The 20679-nt window shown below is 35.4% G+C and overlaps 1 protein-coding gene across 2 annotated transcripts; it reads right to left on the bottom strand.

Moving 5' to 3' along the window:
- Window positions 1–1980: 1980 nt before the first annotated feature.
- Window positions 1981–20669, bottom strand: LOC121386963. Of its 2 annotated transcripts, none has more exons than XR_005959749.1 (4): window positions 19974–20669; window positions 8483–8643; window positions 3859–3976; window positions 1981–2746 (listed from the first exon to the last, which is right to left on the bottom strand). XR_005959749.1 is itself a non-coding variant. In XM_041518016.1 (4 exons), exons 1-4 carry the CDS (start codon window positions 20047–20049, stop codon window positions 2638–2640), a joined length of 633 nt encoding a protein of 210 aa, XP_041373950.1. In that variant the 5' UTR covers window positions 20050–20669; the 3' UTR covers window positions 1981–2637. The 2 variants fall into 2 exon arrangements, 1 of the variants encoding a protein (XP_041373950.1); XM_041518016.1 differs by having other exon boundaries at window positions 8314–8643.
- Between the last annotated feature and the right edge of the window lie 10 nt (window positions 20670–20679).

Genomic DNA, 20679 nt, shown 5'->3' with positions numbered 1-20679 from the left:
GGGAATTAAAAAAATATATATAAAAAATTATAAAACAAAACATAAAAAGGGGCATTTGTAAATTATAACTTTGACTGGAACAATTCTTGGGACGGCTCTGTCTAGGTAGGGCAGTTATACATAAAAAGCAACAAAAGACAACAACAAAAAAACAACAACAAAAAAACCGATACAAAGGGGCATATGTAAATTATAGTTGTAAAATGCTCTATTCTAGCGACAGTTGTCTGGGTATATATATATATATATATATATATATTTATATATATATATTTATATATATATATGTATATATAAATTACAGAGCCTATTGTTCATTAGTAATTTTGAAAATCTATACAATTTCAACGCACAAGCTATTAGGCTATCATTATTCAACTTTGATCACGCAACTTTAAGGAGTTCATTACTCGCGTTACACAATGTGGTGAACCCCACTGAGATTCGGTAACAGACACACATCTGGAAGCTTGCGCATACATACACAACTTAACTTCATGCAGCTAAAATGCTTACGTCCAAAACAATGTTTATACAAACAAAAAGGGCACTTGAACATTTTGAAGGTACACCCCTCTGGATCCGCCTCTGCCTTGAAGACGAGCCCCCCCCCCCCCCCTATTAACATGTAGCTCACGGTCTGAACCGAGTAGGATCCAGCACAAGCGTGACTAGGGTCATGGGCGATGTACCTCTAAGTAGGCCAGGGCTGGGTCAGTAGGACGGGGCAGGGTCAGTAGGATACTGTCTAGAGAACGCAAAATAGGTCATGATTACATGGAAAGTAGGTCAAGGTCAAGTAAAGTAGGGCATGAACCCAGATAGGCCTTGTTACTACTGCCACTATCAAATTTTAAGTCGACAAAACAAACATTTTGATTTATTAAGACAATAGTGAGTTTTAGTCAAATGTTCCCTACATTTCTTCATTCGAAACCACAAAAAAAAAAAAATTCTCCACATTTAGGTTCATAAATAATTATTAACTGATTTATTTTAATAATTAAATACACATTATTTATTTAAATAAAATTTATAAATGTATACGGAATTTAAACAATCCTTGTAATTTAACATAACATACAAAAAAACAGAACATCCTTACAATGATATTTTTTGTTCTTAATGTTGTTTTTCAATTTTATACGAATAAAACAATTTAATCTAATTTTTTGTTTAATATCAGAGGGCAAATGTATAAAATGTGCGTGTGTGCGTGTGTGTGATTGATAGTATATTACGGGCTCTCGAAAGACCAAAATAGGTTACTGACGTAATCACGTTACGAGACGATACTTCAGCATTTACATCTGTAGTAAAGTGAGTACACCTCGGAAATTTAGGAACTGCTCATATGTTATTACTAATAATATTCTGTAACTAGCCAGAAAAATTCAGCTCTGTACTATTTATTTCCGGCCTAGAGGGCATCTTGGAGGGGAATTGTTTCCTGGATCCTCCCCTGCAGCCTACGCACCAGATAGGTGAGGAATTGGGACTTTAACAACATTGTCTCATGTTCATATTTTGTACCTGTATGTAACACATGTTCTGGGACCCCATTTCATGTCAAATCACTGCTTCCATAAACCACGCGTTTCCACCCCTGAAAACAAGCAGGGAAGCATACAATATGAGACTACCACTCTACATGGTACTCCGACTAGTGTATGTAGTTCCACTTATATAGCCTTTGTATTCAATGAAGGTGGAAGTCCCCTAAGACTGGACGACGTCTTTAATATACACAACTGTAATATACTAGTATTGTAACAAGAGAACAAAATAAATACGTTTTAAAAAGAAAAAGAAAATCCCCAAAGCGGATTTCACATATGTTGTACCAGAAAATACAAAATAAGGTCTGTATATGTTAATGCGGGTCAAACCCTTCAACGACCAGGCTATAAAAGTTAACTTTAAAAACAGCAATACTAAAGTCGACGTAAGTCACTTTTCGCATGTTTCTTTTATTTTATATATAGTGTAACAAAACAAAGAAAATGCACGATACAAGCAGTTTATTATTTGAAAAATGAAATATATGGATCCCTTGTATCACACCTAAACACAGTAAAGAAAACCAGTCAAATAGAATAGAATAGAATAGAATAGAATAGACGTTTAACGACAGTCCAGCACGAAAAATACATCGGCTATTGGGCGTCTAACTATGGTAAATGAAAACTAGTCGAATATAAGAGATCGGTGTTTTCGACGAACAAGAAATATGAAAATTAAGAATCGTTATATACACATGGGAACAATTTAGATGTTTGCTTTTGAATATGGAAATACTGGTTCCTAAGTGGTCCCTAACTTGACTCATCCTGCAGACTGATTGGCCCCTGAACGTATACATATTATTTCAACACCTGGTCTGTATTACGTAAATACGTCATTACCAGCCTTCGAATAAAGAGTAAAATAACTTTTCAAAAAATCAATTAAATAACTAATACATCCACCAACACAGAACTGGAAGAGAAATAACATGATGCTAATTATGCTCTGTCAATTTGTTAAAGTGATGCAAGATTATACTCTTATGATTTAATTGGTTAACTGTTTCAATTGGCCAATGATTGGTGAACTCGACTGATCCGAGCATTCACTTGTAAGCACATTTATAACTAATTAATATTTCGGTTCGACAGCTGCTTTGTCAACTTCGCCTCTCTCATCTCCTTCCTCTTGACTTCTCTGTTCAGCTTTCTCTTGCTCAGATTTCGGTCCTCGCTTCCTTCTGTTAAGGAAAACATATTAGGGTTTATTACACATCACTTACTGAATGGTGGAATGATTTTGTTTTTACAGCTCAGTAAAGCAGGCATCGAAATATGGCGAGGCTGCCATTCAAGTTACCAGGAGGTTACCGCGAACCGACGTGGGGAGCGGGGGGGGGGGGGGGGGGGGGGGCGGTGTCTGTCATGTCACACATACATATATATATGCATGTGTGTGTGTGTATGTGTGTGTGTTCCTGCGTGCGTGCGTGCGTGCACCCCGCTCCACTTTTTGGCACCTTTCTACGCCCGTGCCGCGTGTCAGGAGCGTCTACAAAAGTAATTCGTTTTCCACAAAATCTTAGTTGACCCAAACCTACAACCCTTAACTTTTGATCAATTGTTCCTTTTATCAAATATATATATTCAAGTATCAGTACAGTAAGAAAAGTACCATGAATGAATAACAAAGTATCAGTTTGTCTCCTATGTACTTTAATAGTGATAATAATGTAAATGTGATAAATGTGTAGTAAACCATAGGTTACCAGGCCTGTAGTTTGTCTTAATCTGTACATGCTTATTTCAATGCCCATCAAGTCGTATTGTGTGGTCAGCAACTGCTAATACAGTATTACCATGTCTGTAAACATGTCACAGTATTCTTGTTTGGAAGTACATGACATCAACTACTATTCTTCTTTACACAATAGTGGATAATGTAACTAATATCAACATGTAACCCTATCCGTGTGTGTGTGTGTGTGTGTGTGTGTGTGTGTGTGTGTGTGTGTGTGTGTGAGAGAGAGAGAGAGAGAGAGAGCACCGGTTCTTTTTTTTGAGTTTCTGTGTATATGTGTGTCTGTGTGTGTGTGTGTGAGAGAGAGAGAGAGAGAGAGAGAGAGAGAGAGAGAGAGAGAGAGAGAGAGAGAGAGAGAGAGAGAGAGGGGGGGGGAGAGGGAGGGAGAGTGAGAGAGAGAGGGAGTCTCTCTCTGTGTGTGTACATTTATTTTGTGGGATTGCCACAAATTAGATGCATTTAAAACAAATAACAAACTGCCATGTTGTTTTCAGCTGATCAAACAAGAAATACAACCACATAGTTTTAATAATATTAAACAGATTGGATTACCTCTTGTAACACAACCACGATATTGCAACAGTGACGACCAGTAGAACACCTATCACTACTAGTAGTATGATAATGGTGGATTCCGAAACCTGACTCTCTGGGTTGGGATCTGGAGGAGCTGAAAACAAATATGAATAAATATTTCATATAAATGTGACACACAATCTACATTAATGGGGCTGAAGTAGAGGACCTTTCCCCCCTCCCCCACGCACACAAATCCCAACTTTGAAGATTGTGTCCCTAATTGAAAGAAACGAAAACGATTTTACTTACCAAATAACTAAAAACAGTTTTTGCTTATGGTTATATTAAAGGAACATTCCTGAGTTTGCTGCAATTTTTAAGTGGTATCGACTAACAGAGACTTTTTAACGATTGTAATTACATGTCAACTATATTTTTCTGCATAAAATATTAGTGGCTGTATATTAAACGTGTTTCTGATCGTTCTAATATTTGTACTAGGTTAAATTTCATTTTATTTGCAAAACAAATGTTTTTTTCCTATGTACGAAATTATTTGAATACAAAATTCAGTTTGGGCTTCCAACAAATATTATGACGACCAGAAACACATTGAATATACAGACATTGATATTCTAAACAAGAAAATATATCTAATATGCAAGTTTAATCGTAAAAATATTGTATTAGTCAGACACATCTTACAATGCAGCAAACTTAAGAATGTCCCTTTAAGTACCACGCATGTAATGAGTGGAAACCCGCTGCTTCAACTCCATTGGAGTTTCAGGGAGTTGGGCTTTCTAAATTAATATATTACAGTTCAAATTTGAAACATGAAGTAAATGATATAATAATTTTGCAGGTGATTAAACATTAATTCGTCTTTAAAATAACATCGGCAACGACAGTTTGAGCAATCCAAACGCGTCAAATTTTAGAGGTGCATAATCTATTAAATATTCATGGTGAGACCAAAGAATTATGTCGAGAGATCGAGATTATCGAATGTTCGAAGTTTGAGTTTTCGAAGGCCAATATTACTTTTTTGTATAGCAATTCGGTCGGGACCAGATATTTTAAATGAAGTTGTTAGTGTGCGTGCGTGCGTGCGTGCGCGTGTGTATCTTTATTAGTGTCACGGGGATTCTATAATACCCGTAACTGAATAAGGAAGGAAGGAAGGAAATGTTTTATTTAACGACGCACTCAACACATTTTTTATTTACGGTTATATGGCGTCGGAATAACTGAATAAAACACGATTGTCCAAATATCTCTCCTAACTGTATATCTATTAGATCTCTCTGTAACGGGCGGTTATACCCTAATGTGGCTCGTCTAGGTATGATCAGAGATAAGATCTTATATAAAGTATATATTATTATAGCACGTTTAGTTCACTAGAAAACACAACAAAAACACAATACACTTTGGAATCTGTATTAACCTACGCAGACCAATGTACTGCCGCAGTAGTTAATTAATAACAACAATAATAACAACCCAGGAACTGATCACTTAATTAGTTAATCTCTAGGTGTCTAGTTTACACAATATGCTAATCACTTCACCGTGACACAACACCCACACGGGTGATAATTGAGAAACGCTTCCTGGGTAACTTAATTAATAAAGGAATTACAGCTCTAGTCCTAACTGGTTAATTTTTAATTAACCCTAACTACTCATTCAGTAACCTTGTAACACAGAATTGATACTGGTACCTATCACAATAAAGACAATAACCTACAGTTTACCTAAGTCCTCTAGGATGACTGGTTAAGCTTTTTATAATTATTTATGACAGTGAGCCTACAGATTACTGCGTCAGATGACCGGCAGCACCGTCTAAATAATATTGGTATAATACAGTATTAAAATATTTAAAGTCACATCAATCACATCAAGGTTATACACAGAGCAGAAAATATATATTTACCAAAGTCCCGTCTGAACTAATATAGATCGTTCAGTGGACGACGACCGTTCCCCTGGATACTTCCAAATGTTTCTCCTCGATATATCTAAAATCCTTGCTATTTATTCAAACTCTCAGAGACAGCGAATATCGCCTGGGGGTACAAGGCGGTACCTCACGTATCATGTGGATTTTCCACAGCCACCATGCCGGCATATTTTTCTCTGATCGTCAGACTGGCTGTCGCCATTCCGCGAGCAATTCCCTGATCATAAACAGCACTAGCGGAGTTATTACGTAACTACTGGCCACATGGCCTCCACACCTGCGCTAGGTGTGTAATAGAAAGCTCGATGACCGTCGCGCAAAGGTATCATGTAACAAGTTGCCCATCTGGGCTTAAGTGCAATTTGGAACTGCACACGGCCCTCTAACATTTAATATCGCCACAGGCGAAAAGAAATTAAGAGCATGTACCGTCACAATTAGTTAAAGTTGTTTTTTCTTGTATTTAATTTTAACTATCATTTATACAAAACATATACAACTTTATTCTAAATATCTGGTTATAACGAAATTAAAAACAATATAACAATAACTATAATTTGTACCAGACACATACAACTTCATTAGAAATATCTGATTATAACGAAATTAAAAACAATATATAGATGCCATTACCCGAGTGTGTGTATATATCGTCAATATCATATATTAGGAATTAAACTTTTATTATGCGAGCCTCTGCGGAGCATAATACATTATGTCTATTCCTAATATATGCTTTTGACGATACCGAAACAGACGAGGGTATTAAATTCTTTATCATATAACATCAAACTTAATATATTGTACAACGTATAAACTATATATACCAGTCAACCATCGATCGATATATTCAAATGACGCATGAGTATGAGATGCGGTGTCGTTTTGAATGGGAACGACGTCGGATATTCTAACATAAAAATAAACCAGTGCATGGCAGTTTTTTGTTTTCATAACATTGGACAACTTTCAAAATAAAGTTGCTATTGACATTTATTTGTTTCACGACTGTTGATGCATACGTCAATTCTGGAGTGTCACCTTAATACATTTGCTTAAATGCCAATAGACGTAGCACCGTGGCCTTGATTAATTTACATCTAATTTGCAAAGTTATCAAATTCTGAAAGTATGTGATCTGAGAAATATCACATACTTTGATTACATTGGAAATGCTAGGTATTATATTATACAGAAACACACTCCGGTAATAAACTATATTTATTTATTTATCTTATTTTGTTTAGTTGTTTTATTATATTTCTTCTTTTTTAAATTTACTTTTTACTATCACTTATATCAGTCACATACAACTTCATTTGACATATCGGGTATTTACGAAGTTTACATTTTTATCATTATTTAAATGTATTTATTTATTTATTATTAAATTTATTTTCTTTGTTTGATTCTTTCTTTATTTGCACTTGTATCAAGCTGTGGCTAGTCTAATCTTTTATTAATGAAACTTATATGTGTCTTTTGGCAACATATCCTTGCTTCCAATATAAATATCAGTATATGCAATATATTTACATTTCTGGCCATTCTCAGGTCGGTAGCAACCGAGAAGCCAGAGGGGGAGGACAGTAGCCCCACTTTTATAAATCCAGTTTAAAATATGGCTTGTGTCCCTCGACTACAGATTGTGCCCCAACTCCAGATATCGTTCCTACGGAACTGATTATAATGTTTTATAGCAGCTAAAATGTTATAGCTATCATTTAATGTTTCTTCCAACTGGGTGAAAATCACAGTATATATGTTCAGGATAATATGTTTTAACACAGTTATTTTTTTGTATGAGTCTGTTTCAAGTAATTATTAAAATCTGAATGAATTTTGTTCTTTAAACAAAACAATAAATTGTACCATTATAACTATTTATTTTCTCAACTTATATCAAACAGTTGCTATATTCGTGTTCTAAAATATATAGGTATTTGGTTGACGAGAACTGTATTTTGTAATTTTATCTGAACAAAAATTAAAAAACCTCAACATTTTCATTAATTATTATTGTGAATTGTTTAAAAACTGGTATGTTTTCTTTAAAATTTAATTGTAAACAATTTTGTTTGGAAAGGTCTAACAGTTGGCTGCAATTAAACATGTCACCAATGGAACCAGGTATAACGATTTATTAAAAACAAAATACAAACACACACACACACACACACACACACACACAAACCCCCAAAATAACAATAACAACAGTGGGCGGTTAGATTATGCTGTGTGGGTGATACAACAGTATCGGTGTAGCCAGTCATGCCCCCTGCTGTGCCACACATCGTCTTTGCAGAGTCACATAGTATAACCACTCCTGGTGATCCACCATTTGGTCGGAACAATATGATTCCAACGACTGTAGTACCAGTTGTTTTGCTTTTGATTTATTAAAAACAAAACACACACACACACACACACACACACACACACACACAAAAGTCAACAAAAAAAAAAACCCGCAACAATAACATAATGACAACACCAGAAACACAGTAAAGTGAACTTACTGTTGAGAGTCATGTTGCATGAAAATGGACCAGCTCCAACTGGTCCATCACGACAAATCCATTCTCCAACATCTACTTCATTACTAAAAGAGTGAATGGTTAGATCATGTTGTGATAGTGATACAATAGTATCAGTGTATCCAGTTATGCCCCCAGATGGATCACATACCGTATTTGCAGTGTTGCACAGTATGATCAGTTGTGTTGATCCACCATTAGGTCGGAGCCATCGGAATCCACTAACTATAGTACCGGTTATTTTGCAGATTAACGTTAGACTCTTTCCAGGTCTTCCACCATTCATACAATCAATAGCTGTATGTGCAAAACCTGTAAATCATATCAATTATTCAGTTAGAAAATATGACGCCAATAACAACATTTGCTTATAATAAAAGTTTGTTTTGTTTAAGACACCACTAGATCGCATTGATTTATTAATCATCGACTATTGAATGTCAAACATTTGGTAATTTTTGACATATTGTCTTAGAGAGGAAACCGTTAGTAGCAACAGATGTTTTATATGCATCATCCCACAGACAAGATGACATAGACCGTGGGCCCATTATACCCTCTCCCCCCCCCCCCCCCCATATAGGGATTGTTCAAGATGAGTATATCTTTGAAGCCTATCCATAGACATATTCGAATCGGCTTGTCTGCAGGCAATCCGTTGGTGGGTGTGCCTGTAGGGCACGTTTGAGTGTAGGCACCCTATTTATTTTTAACAGGGCAAATTTCTGATCAAGGTGAATGTTCCACATAATTTTTGAAAATATTTGAAAATAATTCTGGACTATATCACTGCTTTTACTTTAAAGCTGGGTTACTGGTGATTGTATTCCACCAAAAAATAATAAATGTTTGGCATCTGACTAAGTATAGTGAGTCAATGAATTTGAAATGTTCTGAGTATTACAAACATAGTATATGAAAAAACTGCATGGCAATGTTAAAGTTAACATGCATACATATTTTGAACAGGTTTAAGACCAAATTATGAATGTTGTTCATGCTAACTTACATGTTCATAACAACAAACCACAAAGCAATGCAATATATGTGGTATGGATATAGTACCGGGGGTATACTCACCAGCAAAAGTTACAATTCCCGATATACGTAATTCTCTATGTACATGTGTATATATACATACTGTACCTAAAACATTCTGATCCTTTTATTATTGTATTGTATTTAATATCTGAATGCAGCTTAAATATGGTGCAGTGCATGCTGTCTAAACCATTTACATTGATATTTTGAATATTTTTTTATATTACACACAAGTCTAACAAACATTAAAAAGTGAATTTACATACCATTCTAGGCAAGTCTGCATTACATACACAATTTATCTATCTCACAACAGTTCATCTTACAATAGCTAGGTTTTTGTTGTTGCTTTTTGTAATATTTTAGAATTGCAGTTCTATTTATATTATGCTTAACTTATGTTTTGGTGTATGTAATTGATATCTACATAGAATATTGTCATCAGGCAAATATCTAGCACTATAAAAATCTAACATGCATTGCCAATTCTCAATCATTTTATGTGACCCAAATATGATATATGTGAAGTTTACAATTTTCTATTTCTACATCCTTCCTTTTATTCTATAAAGTAGATGTTAATAACAATTGCAAAACAATATAATATGAGGTATGAATAATTATATACTTCTCAAAATAAATTAATAGTAAGCAATGCCAGAAATGTATTAATTTATATGTATACACATACTTAGGACTGCCTGAAGTTTTTATTATTACAAAAACAAATTGACATGGCTTTTTTCTATAACATATTGAGGCTTCATTATTCAAATATGGTTAAGTATATAGAGTTTATATACTATGTTCACAAATTTATGAAGATGTCCCTCTGTTCTTAGTACCAGCCAAGTATAAGTACCTTTCCTCGGCATGTGTGTTAAAACATTTACAATTCATCTATCTCACAGAAGCTTGTACTATTTTTAAAAATATTTGTATTTAAATTGTGCTTAATTTATGCTTAGGTTTATATAATTGACATCAGATATAGTCATCAGACATATCTAGCACTTGACTTTCTTTTCTATTTCAGTCTTATCATCTGACTCATATATAATGTCTATTATGTTCACAATATCTGTAATTTCCTATTTTCCCTCTGGGCCTTTGCTCTTGTTCCTCCCTCAATATGTCAAGAGCTCTTGCATTATCAGATCACAAACCATCCAATTCAGCTTCAGTATTTCTTTAGACATTTCTCAACCATTTCTATGTGGTTGAGGAATACCCTGGACTTTGTGATATGACTAATACTATATGAGACCATGACAATTTGCTCTCTTCCAATTTGCTCTATTGGTACAGCATATTTTCAGGGAATATCTACTGGATGGAAGGTTTGCAACTAATCCACAGTAGCATAATAACAGCATTCGTGGTTTGGCACAAAATTTCTCATGTGAAAGGGGTTCTTCCAACCCACACTTCATCTAAGGAATCCCTACAAAGGTCTTAAGAGACTGGAAGACCTTTTAAATGAAAAAAAAGGAGAAAACTCTGCTATCAGCTTCTTGGGAAGAGGATTCTATTTGTGAGACAAAGTACATGTTTCAAACGCAAACCATGTCTGGGGGTGTTGCAAAGTACACAAGAAGATGCCGAAACAAAGATTATACTTCAATGTCTGTACATTGCTGCCAGTTCACCATCGCAGATACGAAAATTTTAATACACTCAACTTGGCAACAAGAGGCATCTTATAGATGTGCACGACATCATTAAGGATGCAGGGAAGACACCAACTAGCAATTCCAGCTGTGCTTGCCATTACTGGCTATGATACCAACAGTGCTTTTATGCAGAATGGAAAACTGGAGGTTTTGAATATTCTCAAGCAACACCAAGACTTCCTTGAAATTTTGTTAGCTCATGGAAGTTCAGCAAAAATTGATGTTCATCTATTTAGGAAGCAGATCATTTCATATACCTTCTCTATGGGAGTGCAGGTGTGAATAACATACAAAAACATCATGACTTGAGAAATATCTGGAAATGTTTGTTGCCAAACCAAGGATGATAATATTGAACTACAGTAGAGTATAAATCAGCCTTCTCCACTCTAGCTGTATGTATTCACTGAGAATGCTCTGAGAATGCACATAAAGAGAACAAATTGCCAAGTTGTCATTTGGTATCAGTCATGCCAGGCAGTCCAGGCTATTCCCCAACCAAAGGAACACTAGAGATGAAATGGTGATATTATACCATGAGAGCTGATGGACATACTGATGGTGGAACCAGAGCAGAGCCTGAAGAAGGAGCATACCAGAAATTGTGAACATGAAAGACATATTTTAATTGCATGAAATATGAAAGGAAGTCAAAACTTTCCTAGACAATATTTGATGTAGAAACTAATTATATACACCTGAGCATAAGTTAAGCACAATGTAAATATAAAGGCAAATCTAAAAATATTACAAACACAGACTAGTATAAGATGAACTTCTGTGAGATAGATGACTTGTACACTAAATTATGGTAGGTACACAAAACTGATGCTTTAAATTTTTAACATTGGTGTTTAGTAAAGAGGGACATATTCATATTGATGCACATACATGTATACTCAACAAAATTAATTAAGGGCTAGTAAACTTTCTTATATTATAATATAATTCTTTGTTACTGTCATAATATTTTAGCCTGTTTTGGTCATATATACGGCTTCTATACATTGTTTCAGTAAACTTTTACTGGTTATACACGCAAAAAACACTGGGTATTTCACATACTTATGAGCATTAGGCAAGTATTTGTTACACATTTGTGTTTTGTCACTGCGTTCCCTCAAAATTGTTATTTAAGTCATTAAGTTTAAGAACATGCCACAATGCTGACAACTTTCAGTTGTATCCCCCCCCCCCCCCCATATTTAATGGAAAATGCTAAAATAGTTATTGGACCTTAATTAATTTTGTTGAGTATAGTATAGGCAGATATACTGAACCATATTTGAATAATGCTGCCTCATTATATTAAATACAGTGCAATGTTTAATAGTAAAAGGTTCAAGCAGCCCAAAATATGCGGGGGGTGGGGGGGGGGGGGGGGGGGTCCGGGGTCATGATTCAAAGGTCATTTGCCCGTTACTGTAACTCTCTCCGTTAATCTCGACCCGTTAGTCTCGCTATAACTTTTACATTCAGTCGAGATGTAAAGGTTATTAAACAAAACAAAAAACAAACAAAAACCTAACTCCCCCCCCCCCCCCCAAAAGAAAAAAAACGAGAAAAAAACACCCGACAAATTATTCACACATTTGTTTTTGCAATGATTTGTTTTATACATTGAAACCAGTGCTCTACGTTCATTTATATCTTGCTCGTATTTGGCTATTGGACCAAATGTTTTTTAGTTTTCACTGGCCAATCTGGAGAAATGCTAAGCCAAGACATATTTATCAGAATTGTTTCTGATATTTAAGTCTATAGTACAAGACCATAAATTCTTTTTCTATACAAATGGCTATTCCACCTGATGAATTAAAAAAAAAATTCCCCCGCCGTTATTCAGAAATAATGCTGTCTGATGATTGATCTGGGTTTGTTTTTTGTTTTGTTTTCTTTTGGTTATTTTTTTGTTTCAGTAAAACAAAGAATATGATATTTAAATACAAATTCTACAAACTCATGGATTTTTAATTTACATAATAAAAAACAACGAGCGCAAGCTACCTCTTATAACAAGTCCAAAGAACTACTCAAACTGAGTCTCTATATCATACAAAAACTATTGTTTGTTTTGTTTAACGACACCATTAGAACACATGGACGGCTATTGGATATCAAATTGTTTGTAATTTTGACACAGGGATAGGCTATAAACTAAAGCTGAATCCCTCGTCCCAGTTTCAGTTTAATTTGACATAAGCGCAAAAGTAAAAAAAGTGTTTTGGAAATAACAAAAACATACTGTTTTTGTATGTAATTTAGAAAACAATCAACTCAGAAATAAATAACTTGTAGTAAATTCCATAGTATGGAAACAAGGCGTTCCATGTTGTTAGCAATAACTACCTCCGTTAAGTTAAACACTGTCTCCGTGACAGTGTTTATGAAAATTACATTAAATAACCCAAAACATTTTGTAATTAGGAGATAACCATATGGAGTTTTTAGATTTGCGAGTGTTATTGTCTATTTGATCGCGCAAATGTCATTTTTGACCGAAGGCGTTAGCTAACTGTATCTTTAAAACAAATATAATACCACAGATAATAAATCAACGGAGCTAACTGTATATTTAGTATTTCTTGAACAAAATACCTGGCTACAATCTGACTGTAGACGCCATCAGTTTACAATTAAAAAAGTACGTTACGTAACGCTGTTTATTAGCAATTTATTTTGTATCGCACATATGTGCTATTTGGACCGGCACTTTTAAATGGAGAATTCCCTTTTTATTTTTACTGCAGTTAGGGTCTTTTGTATCATGACGTCACATCGTAGTTCAAACATTGCACAAGGCTGCCGCAGAGTATGATTCTTAACGTTAAGTAAAGCCATGAAAAGAGTTTTAATCATAGATTTAACAAAGTGTTGTTATGACATTAAATTAAAAACAGTTTTGGTAAAACATAAAAGAAGATATGTAACAAATACAGAACTTTACATACGTTGTTTTCGCTTCCCATTTATTGCTCTAGTTTATTTTGTGAAAGAACACACCACTCGACCGCTACGGGGTCTCGTGGTATATATTCTTGTGCAAAAATAAACTTGTGCAATAAATAGGAATTGTAAACTGATGGCGAGTGTGTTCTGTATTTTGATTGCTTATTTACATTCTTTTTTCAGTATTAAATGAAAATAAGACCCCAAAAAAGCTAATGACGTCATTAGAAAGTGACGTCATTAGCAATTAGAATAGACCAAGTTGACGGTTCAAGGGTCTACAATGTCAGCAGTATCGATTTCGCCGAGATAGCATAGGGCAAAATACATGCAGTTTTCTGCCGTCTGCCTTTTTTCTTAATGGAATACTCTCCAAGAGGAGTGAACACGTCTAAAATATGTGACGTAATTAATATAAAATCAATGTTCTCTAGTGGTATCATTAAAAAAAAATGTAAAAATTGTAAAAAGTATATAAATATGACGTCATCACAATAGGAAAATGTAGCAAGCTTCCTCTCTAACACTGATAAAATTACCAAATGTTTGACATCCAATAGCCGATGATTAATGAATCAATGTGTTCTAGTGGTGTCGTTAAACAAAACAAACTTTTTTTGGTGATTGTCGTGCACTTGTCGTAGTATTGTATGAGACGGCCCCTGGAAGACGGAATCACTGAGTGGGCGATCATTAGAAGCTATGTCACGATATTAGGTCAGTGACCTTATAATGCTGCTGTCCGAAGTTTGCCGAAGTTGAATGTGGGTGCTGTCGGTTCTCTTTCTGTAGTGTGTGTATTAGTGATTAATATATTATGTGGATTTTTTTTTAATCAAGGAACACGAAAATGATCGATGTAAAGGTTTCTGACGTCAAACAGGATTGTTTTGTTATTAGAGCGGGAATCTTTGACCACTTTTTGGTGGGCAGGGTCTGCGCAAAAATTACATAGCTTGGTCTCTGGCTGTAATGAGAGCTTATAACCTTCCAAATATTCATCTAGCTCTCTTACAGAGTACAAGCCTGGGCTATTAATAATGCAAGTTCTTCAATCGGGATTTAGCGAGTACGGTAGGTTATACATTTTTGGTTTGTGTGTCCATATTTTTGCACTATTTTGGTTGATAAACGGTTGAAGCATGGCGCCACAGGTTTTGAATACAACAAGAACCGGACTAACGAAACTGGGGAGCCGTATCTTTTCCATGATCGTTAACAGCACAATGGAATAAGAAGTAAGACGCCATATTGGTTTCTAGTCTACGACAGGTAAAAACCTGTCGTAGGATCTACGATGTATTTTCGATATTTTGCAGTTACGATAATTTCGAAAATACGCTACCAGGGGTGCACAAATCGGTTGTCCGCGCGCCTGGGACAACCAAAATATGTTGCGGGCAACCATTCTTTGTCAAACAGTTGCCCCGGCGGGCAACCAAGAAAATCATAAAACAAGTAAAATGAAAAACAAAACTTCCCGATACTCAGACAGTCACGGGCAATTCAAAAGTATCGAAACTGATAACTTGACTGACAGGCAATATACATATCCACCCTAACGCTGCCTTCCACTCAGCGTCCACCGTGCAAGATTTTGACGAGTCTAATGCAGACAGATACGTTTCAGAATGGTGGCTATTAGCAAAGGGCACAAGACATGTGAAAGGCCACAAACTACACCAACAAGCATCCAGTTCTGAGCTAAAAATTTGGCTAAGCCATTTTCTATCTTCCGATGTGAACAATCGGTTACATAATCTATCCGACACCTAACATATAATAATAATACCAAATATTAACAGGGATCTCGCGACTGGTAACGAGAAGCGGTGTCATCAAGAATTCAGCATAACAATGTTTGCTTATTTTAATAATCACAGTTATTAATTTTAACGGCAACAATTATGCAAGAAAAGTCTGAAAAATCTGTAGCGTGTTATTTTAACTCTGTAAAGACTTTGAGCCAAAGTAATAAAAACGGACCGAAACTGCGTGTCAGTTTCAATACAGATGCTAGTTCAGGGCCAAAGACAAGTAGGCTAGGGCCGAGTTCAGGTAGACCGAGCAAAACAAAAACGTCCGCTAAACTGGTTTATGCGCTTCACGTTAGACCCAATGTCCACGTCGGGAACCAATCGCATAGTTCGTGAACGTTTGGAAAACGTTCGTTGACTGTTCTCAGTGTGCATATAGGTCACGCTTGACAATCAACCGAAACTTGCACGTGTCAAAAGACATTGTTGCAAACATTAAACAATACGATTACACGCAAGTAAATCTTGATGTAAATTTGTGACAAAAACCCCCACCACCAAATAGTTGTTCGCATTAATGAATACTTAATTGCTGTTTCGTTTATTTATTTCCGTTGTCTTTGTTAATTTCGCACTCATGCATTTCGCGATCGAGGGAAAGGGACATGCAGTATTTATACAAATTGCGGTTAAACATACACTGAATACAATTAGTTTACAATAATCATGATATTTGTTAGATAAAATATTATATAAATTTGTTGACTGTGAGGTGACATCTCAAAAGTTAGCTAGATTTTAAAAAGACCGTAAAATTTGAATTCATTATCTTTTTAATCAAAACCTTTTGACGTAAACGGATAGTTGTCATAACGTGAAGTCAGCATTCTTAGGCTACGTATTTTACATCTGAAATCAACAACAAGCATTTAACACAACGCGGAAATCAACAAAATGGCGAAAATTACGAAATTGTTGGGGTGTGGAATAGATGGGTTATTTTAAAATACAATTAAAAGCAGTTCAAACCAAAATAAAGATTTCTGTTTTTACAGAAATAATGAGCACTGTTTAAAAAAAGAAGAAGAGTATTGGCTCTCAGAGTTTTATTAATGCCATAGGCCTTAGAATGTTGGGTGTGTTTGCAGAGGGCATTGGCTTCCAATTCTGCATATTTCCCCTCACCCACTGAAAAATCAAAGTAATATATTAACTGCCCCTAACCCCATTGCTGTCTTTGATTTTGATCGGGGATAATTTTGTTTTTCAGATGTATTCCAGTTTGTACATAATTAGCTGAAAAAGATACAAGTTTCGTATTCACATGGCTGTTAACTGTCCGTTTGAAATTGTGGAAATTATTTTTTCAGTCAGGTTTTTTTTTTTTTTTTTTAAATGAGAATCACTTCGGCCGTTTTCGGTTTCCGTAATGTCAACCCGATCGCATCGGACGTTGTCTTTGCCCCACTGACCCCCTTTAGGGACCCATCCCAGGGTATAATCTACCATACATTTTGGGGCCAGTGACGTAAATTCCCAATCCAATATCAAACTTTTCCCCAATTAGACCCTTCGACCCAATAGTTTCCCAATAAAGATTCCCAAAGTTGCTCTTATCGTGGACACTTGAGCTCATAAAAATGTTTACAAATTTAGCTAATTGTATATTTTTTTAAAAACTGACATCGAAAAAAGTTTCGTTTTGGTTTTCCGATCGATTACGAACACGTGACGAACAACTCTGACCTGGATATGCAAATTAGGTGTATCCTGTTGTGATACAGTCTGTTGTATCATAGTTTTTAGTAATAATGCCTACATTGTCTGATATAATATATTTTTGGCAGAAGAATACAACCATTTGCGTTAACACATATTTGGGATCTATCGCTATTTACTTAGTCCGAACGGACGTAGAAAGTAAAAGTATTGACTTAATGTGCATCCTGCACTACCATTTGCTGTGCTGTTTTAAGCAGACGATCTTATTTTGTAAAAAGGTGTGTTTCGTACTTTTTTTTCCAGATATTTATTATTATTATTATTATTATTATTTTAAATCATGTTTGGTACGGTTTTTGTAATTAAAAAAAAACAACAACAAAAAAACAAAAACAACCACAAACACAAAAACAACCAACAACAGTTACTACAGTAGTTGTAAATTAAGTGAAAAAAACCCCAAATTTAAATGTGCTACACACTCCCTTTGAAGTAATGGCCGTACCCGATGTCACACCAAGTGACGGACAGCACGTGCGAGTTTGAACACTGTTACAATATAATAGTTCTGCTGGGAGATTATTAGATTGCGTATTATAGATATTGAAACTTTAAAATAAAATTGATCTCGTAAAAAATTAACATTTACCGACCAGCGGTATGTTACTTCTTTATTATTTACGATTGAATACTGGGGTCATTCGAGAATTACGCAACGTGCACTAAGGAGAGTGGGAATTATGGGATGTGTGACAAAACGTTGTTTTTTGTGTGCTTTTTTTTTTTTGGGGGGGGGGGGGGGGTGTTATTGTGCAACGTAATGTTAATTAATAAAGTATGCAACCAGTCATTGCCGTTTTATTTTAACATATATGTATTACTAAAGACCCCAAAGTAAAATATGACACGGTCACAAAACGTTACACGAGCGAGAGGGGTATTAAAACTGCAAGATTTTGCGTTACGTATTGTTAAATGAACACAGAGATGAACAGAGGACTATTCAACGTTAGCGTAATGCAGTATCAGACATTGGCTTTTACCCCAATTTTTAACGACCATAATGAATTTGCAATAAGACTATACCCGATGTAAATGTATTTGAATATTTGATTTGTCGTCCATTAGTTGGCGGTCAAGCCTAAATAAATAATATCAAGTAATAATGCAAACTTTAAAAAAATGCCCGTAGCTTATGAAAGAACACCCCAGCAAATGTCAGCCTAATAGGACTATTTTTATTAATATAGGTTCACTGCAGGACCCATCAAATTAATGTTTTTGTCCAATAAAAATAAAATAAAAACGGTTTGGGTTGGGAGAAATACATGTTTGAAGTGGACTACAATTGTCATATAAAACACAACCATTTTGAATTGTGATATAATCATGGCACTGACATCCGCCATCTAAACCCCCAACCAGGGCAATGCCCTGTACCTTGAAATTTCAGTCACAACATTTTACTTTTGTTAACAGCCATGTATTCATATATAAATACTCTATACAGTATTACACAAAACAATTTTGGCTAAAACATTTTCATTATGGTAAATAAAAATCTCATTTGGCAATTTTTTTGGCAACAGGTATTTTTAATCTTGGATGAGCCCTGAGTTCATCAAGTATTATGACTGTGACAGCCCAAGCGAGATCGAACCACCTCTGTGGATCCATTCAGCTGATTGGATTGTTTCTCGTTCCAACCAGTGCACAACAACCAGACAAAGGCTGTGGTATGTGCCTTCCTGTCTGTGGGAAAGTGCATATAAAAGATCCCTTGCTGCATTAGGAAAAATGTAGCGGGTTTCCTCTGATGGCTACGAGTCAGAATTACTAAATGTTTGACATCCAATAGCCGATGATTAATTAATCATTGTGCTCCAGTGGTGTCGTTAAACAAAACACACTTTTTTTTCAGCCTAAGCGAAGATGACCTGTAGATAAATAATGTTAAAAAAGAAATAAAACTAAACTGATAAGTAATGATAATAGTTTAAAAAAATTAAATTTCAGTTTCATTTTAAAGACAGTTCAAAATTATATTCATAAAATGTTTTATGAAATATGTGGGCAACCATCACAATTTCACATGTGTGCACCCCTGCCACCTTAGTCTGTTCGGTACAAAAGTCTGCACATGTTAATTACGTTACATTACGTCTTGAAACAAGTTTTGGGGTATGTTTGTAAACAAACAAACTACGTTAATTTAATTCATAAAGCAATGGTTAAAACAACACACCTTCATTGTGAATATATTTATAAAACTGATAGATAACAATTTGATTGAAAAAAAAAACCTCGGAGTGGGGGGTAGGGGGGGGGGGGCACTAAAATGCGCTCATTACCTGAGTTTAAAGAATAATAAGTGTGGTGACTCGCGACCAGTCGACGACCGGATGTCAAAGTTGGAACTGGTCCGCCGCCTGACACCCCTGGAGACAAATAATCTACTGGTGCCTTACCATGTAGGGAATGGCGGGAAAAAGTGACTCACCCATTGGACGAGGAGCGTCACATGGGAACAAAACGACAGCAGACGATTCTGGAAGGCGAAGCCCGCACTCTTGCATCTGAACAAAAAGAAGGCCAGAAGCAGTGAAACTACCAAGTAGATAAACCGTAAGTACCCCTTAATTACAATCTAAATACTCGGTAAAAATCACTACAATGGCGCTGCGAGCATTTGAACGCATCTGCTAATCTATTAATTACAAATTTTTTAAAATTAATTGTCTTTTGTCTTTGGGTTTAATTATTTTCAGGAAAAAGGAAAATTTTTAATTGGCCGCCATATTGAATTTTTTCGCGAATTAATTTTCTCAAAGTAATAGGAAGTTTTTCACAGTGTTTTTATTGATATTTTTATAGAATATTGCATTCTTGAAGTTTTTCTGATTAAATGACGTAATAATTTTGTTTGTGTGGGGGAGGATTTCAAATTTACGGTTCGGCTTCAGTGCAGAGGAATAAAGTATTTTTTGAAAGTTCGAAATACTTTGCGTTTATTTATTGTGTTTTTCTGGGAACAGTTCCCGGTATGTCTTTTCGTGACAATGATGGGGCTATGGGGGAAAGTCAATCCCCGGATTTGCAGGTTAGCCCGCACGAAGTAGGCCACATTTCTATTCTGACACCTCCTAGTTCTGGGTACGTAGACAGAAATTCTAGGTATCACAGTTCAGTCAGTACGGGGTCCGTAC

This window comes from Gigantopelta aegis, chromosome 12 (assembly GCF_016097555.1).
Source record: "Gigantopelta aegis isolate Gae_Host chromosome 12, Gae_host_genome, whole genome shotgun sequence".
NCBI lineage: Eukaryota > Metazoa > Mollusca > Gastropoda > Neomphalida > Peltospiridae > Gigantopelta > Gigantopelta aegis.
The sequence above is the reverse complement of the archived record's forward strand: the minus strand, read 5'-3'. Positions and strand labels throughout refer to the sequence as shown.

Coding starts and splice junctions, on each gene's coding strand:
- LOC121386963 (XM_041518016.1), bottom strand. CDS start 20,049: ATGCAAGAGTGCGGGCTTCGCCTTCCAGAATCGTCTGCTGTCGTTTTG. Junction 8,644..19,973: donor TGACGCTCCTCGTCCAATGG/GTGAGTCACTTT, acceptor TATGATTTACAG/GTTTTGCACATACAGCTATT. Junction 2,747..3,858: donor TCGTGGTTGTGTTACAAGAG/GTAATCCAATCT, acceptor TTTCCTTAACAG/AAGGAAGCGAGGACCGAAAT.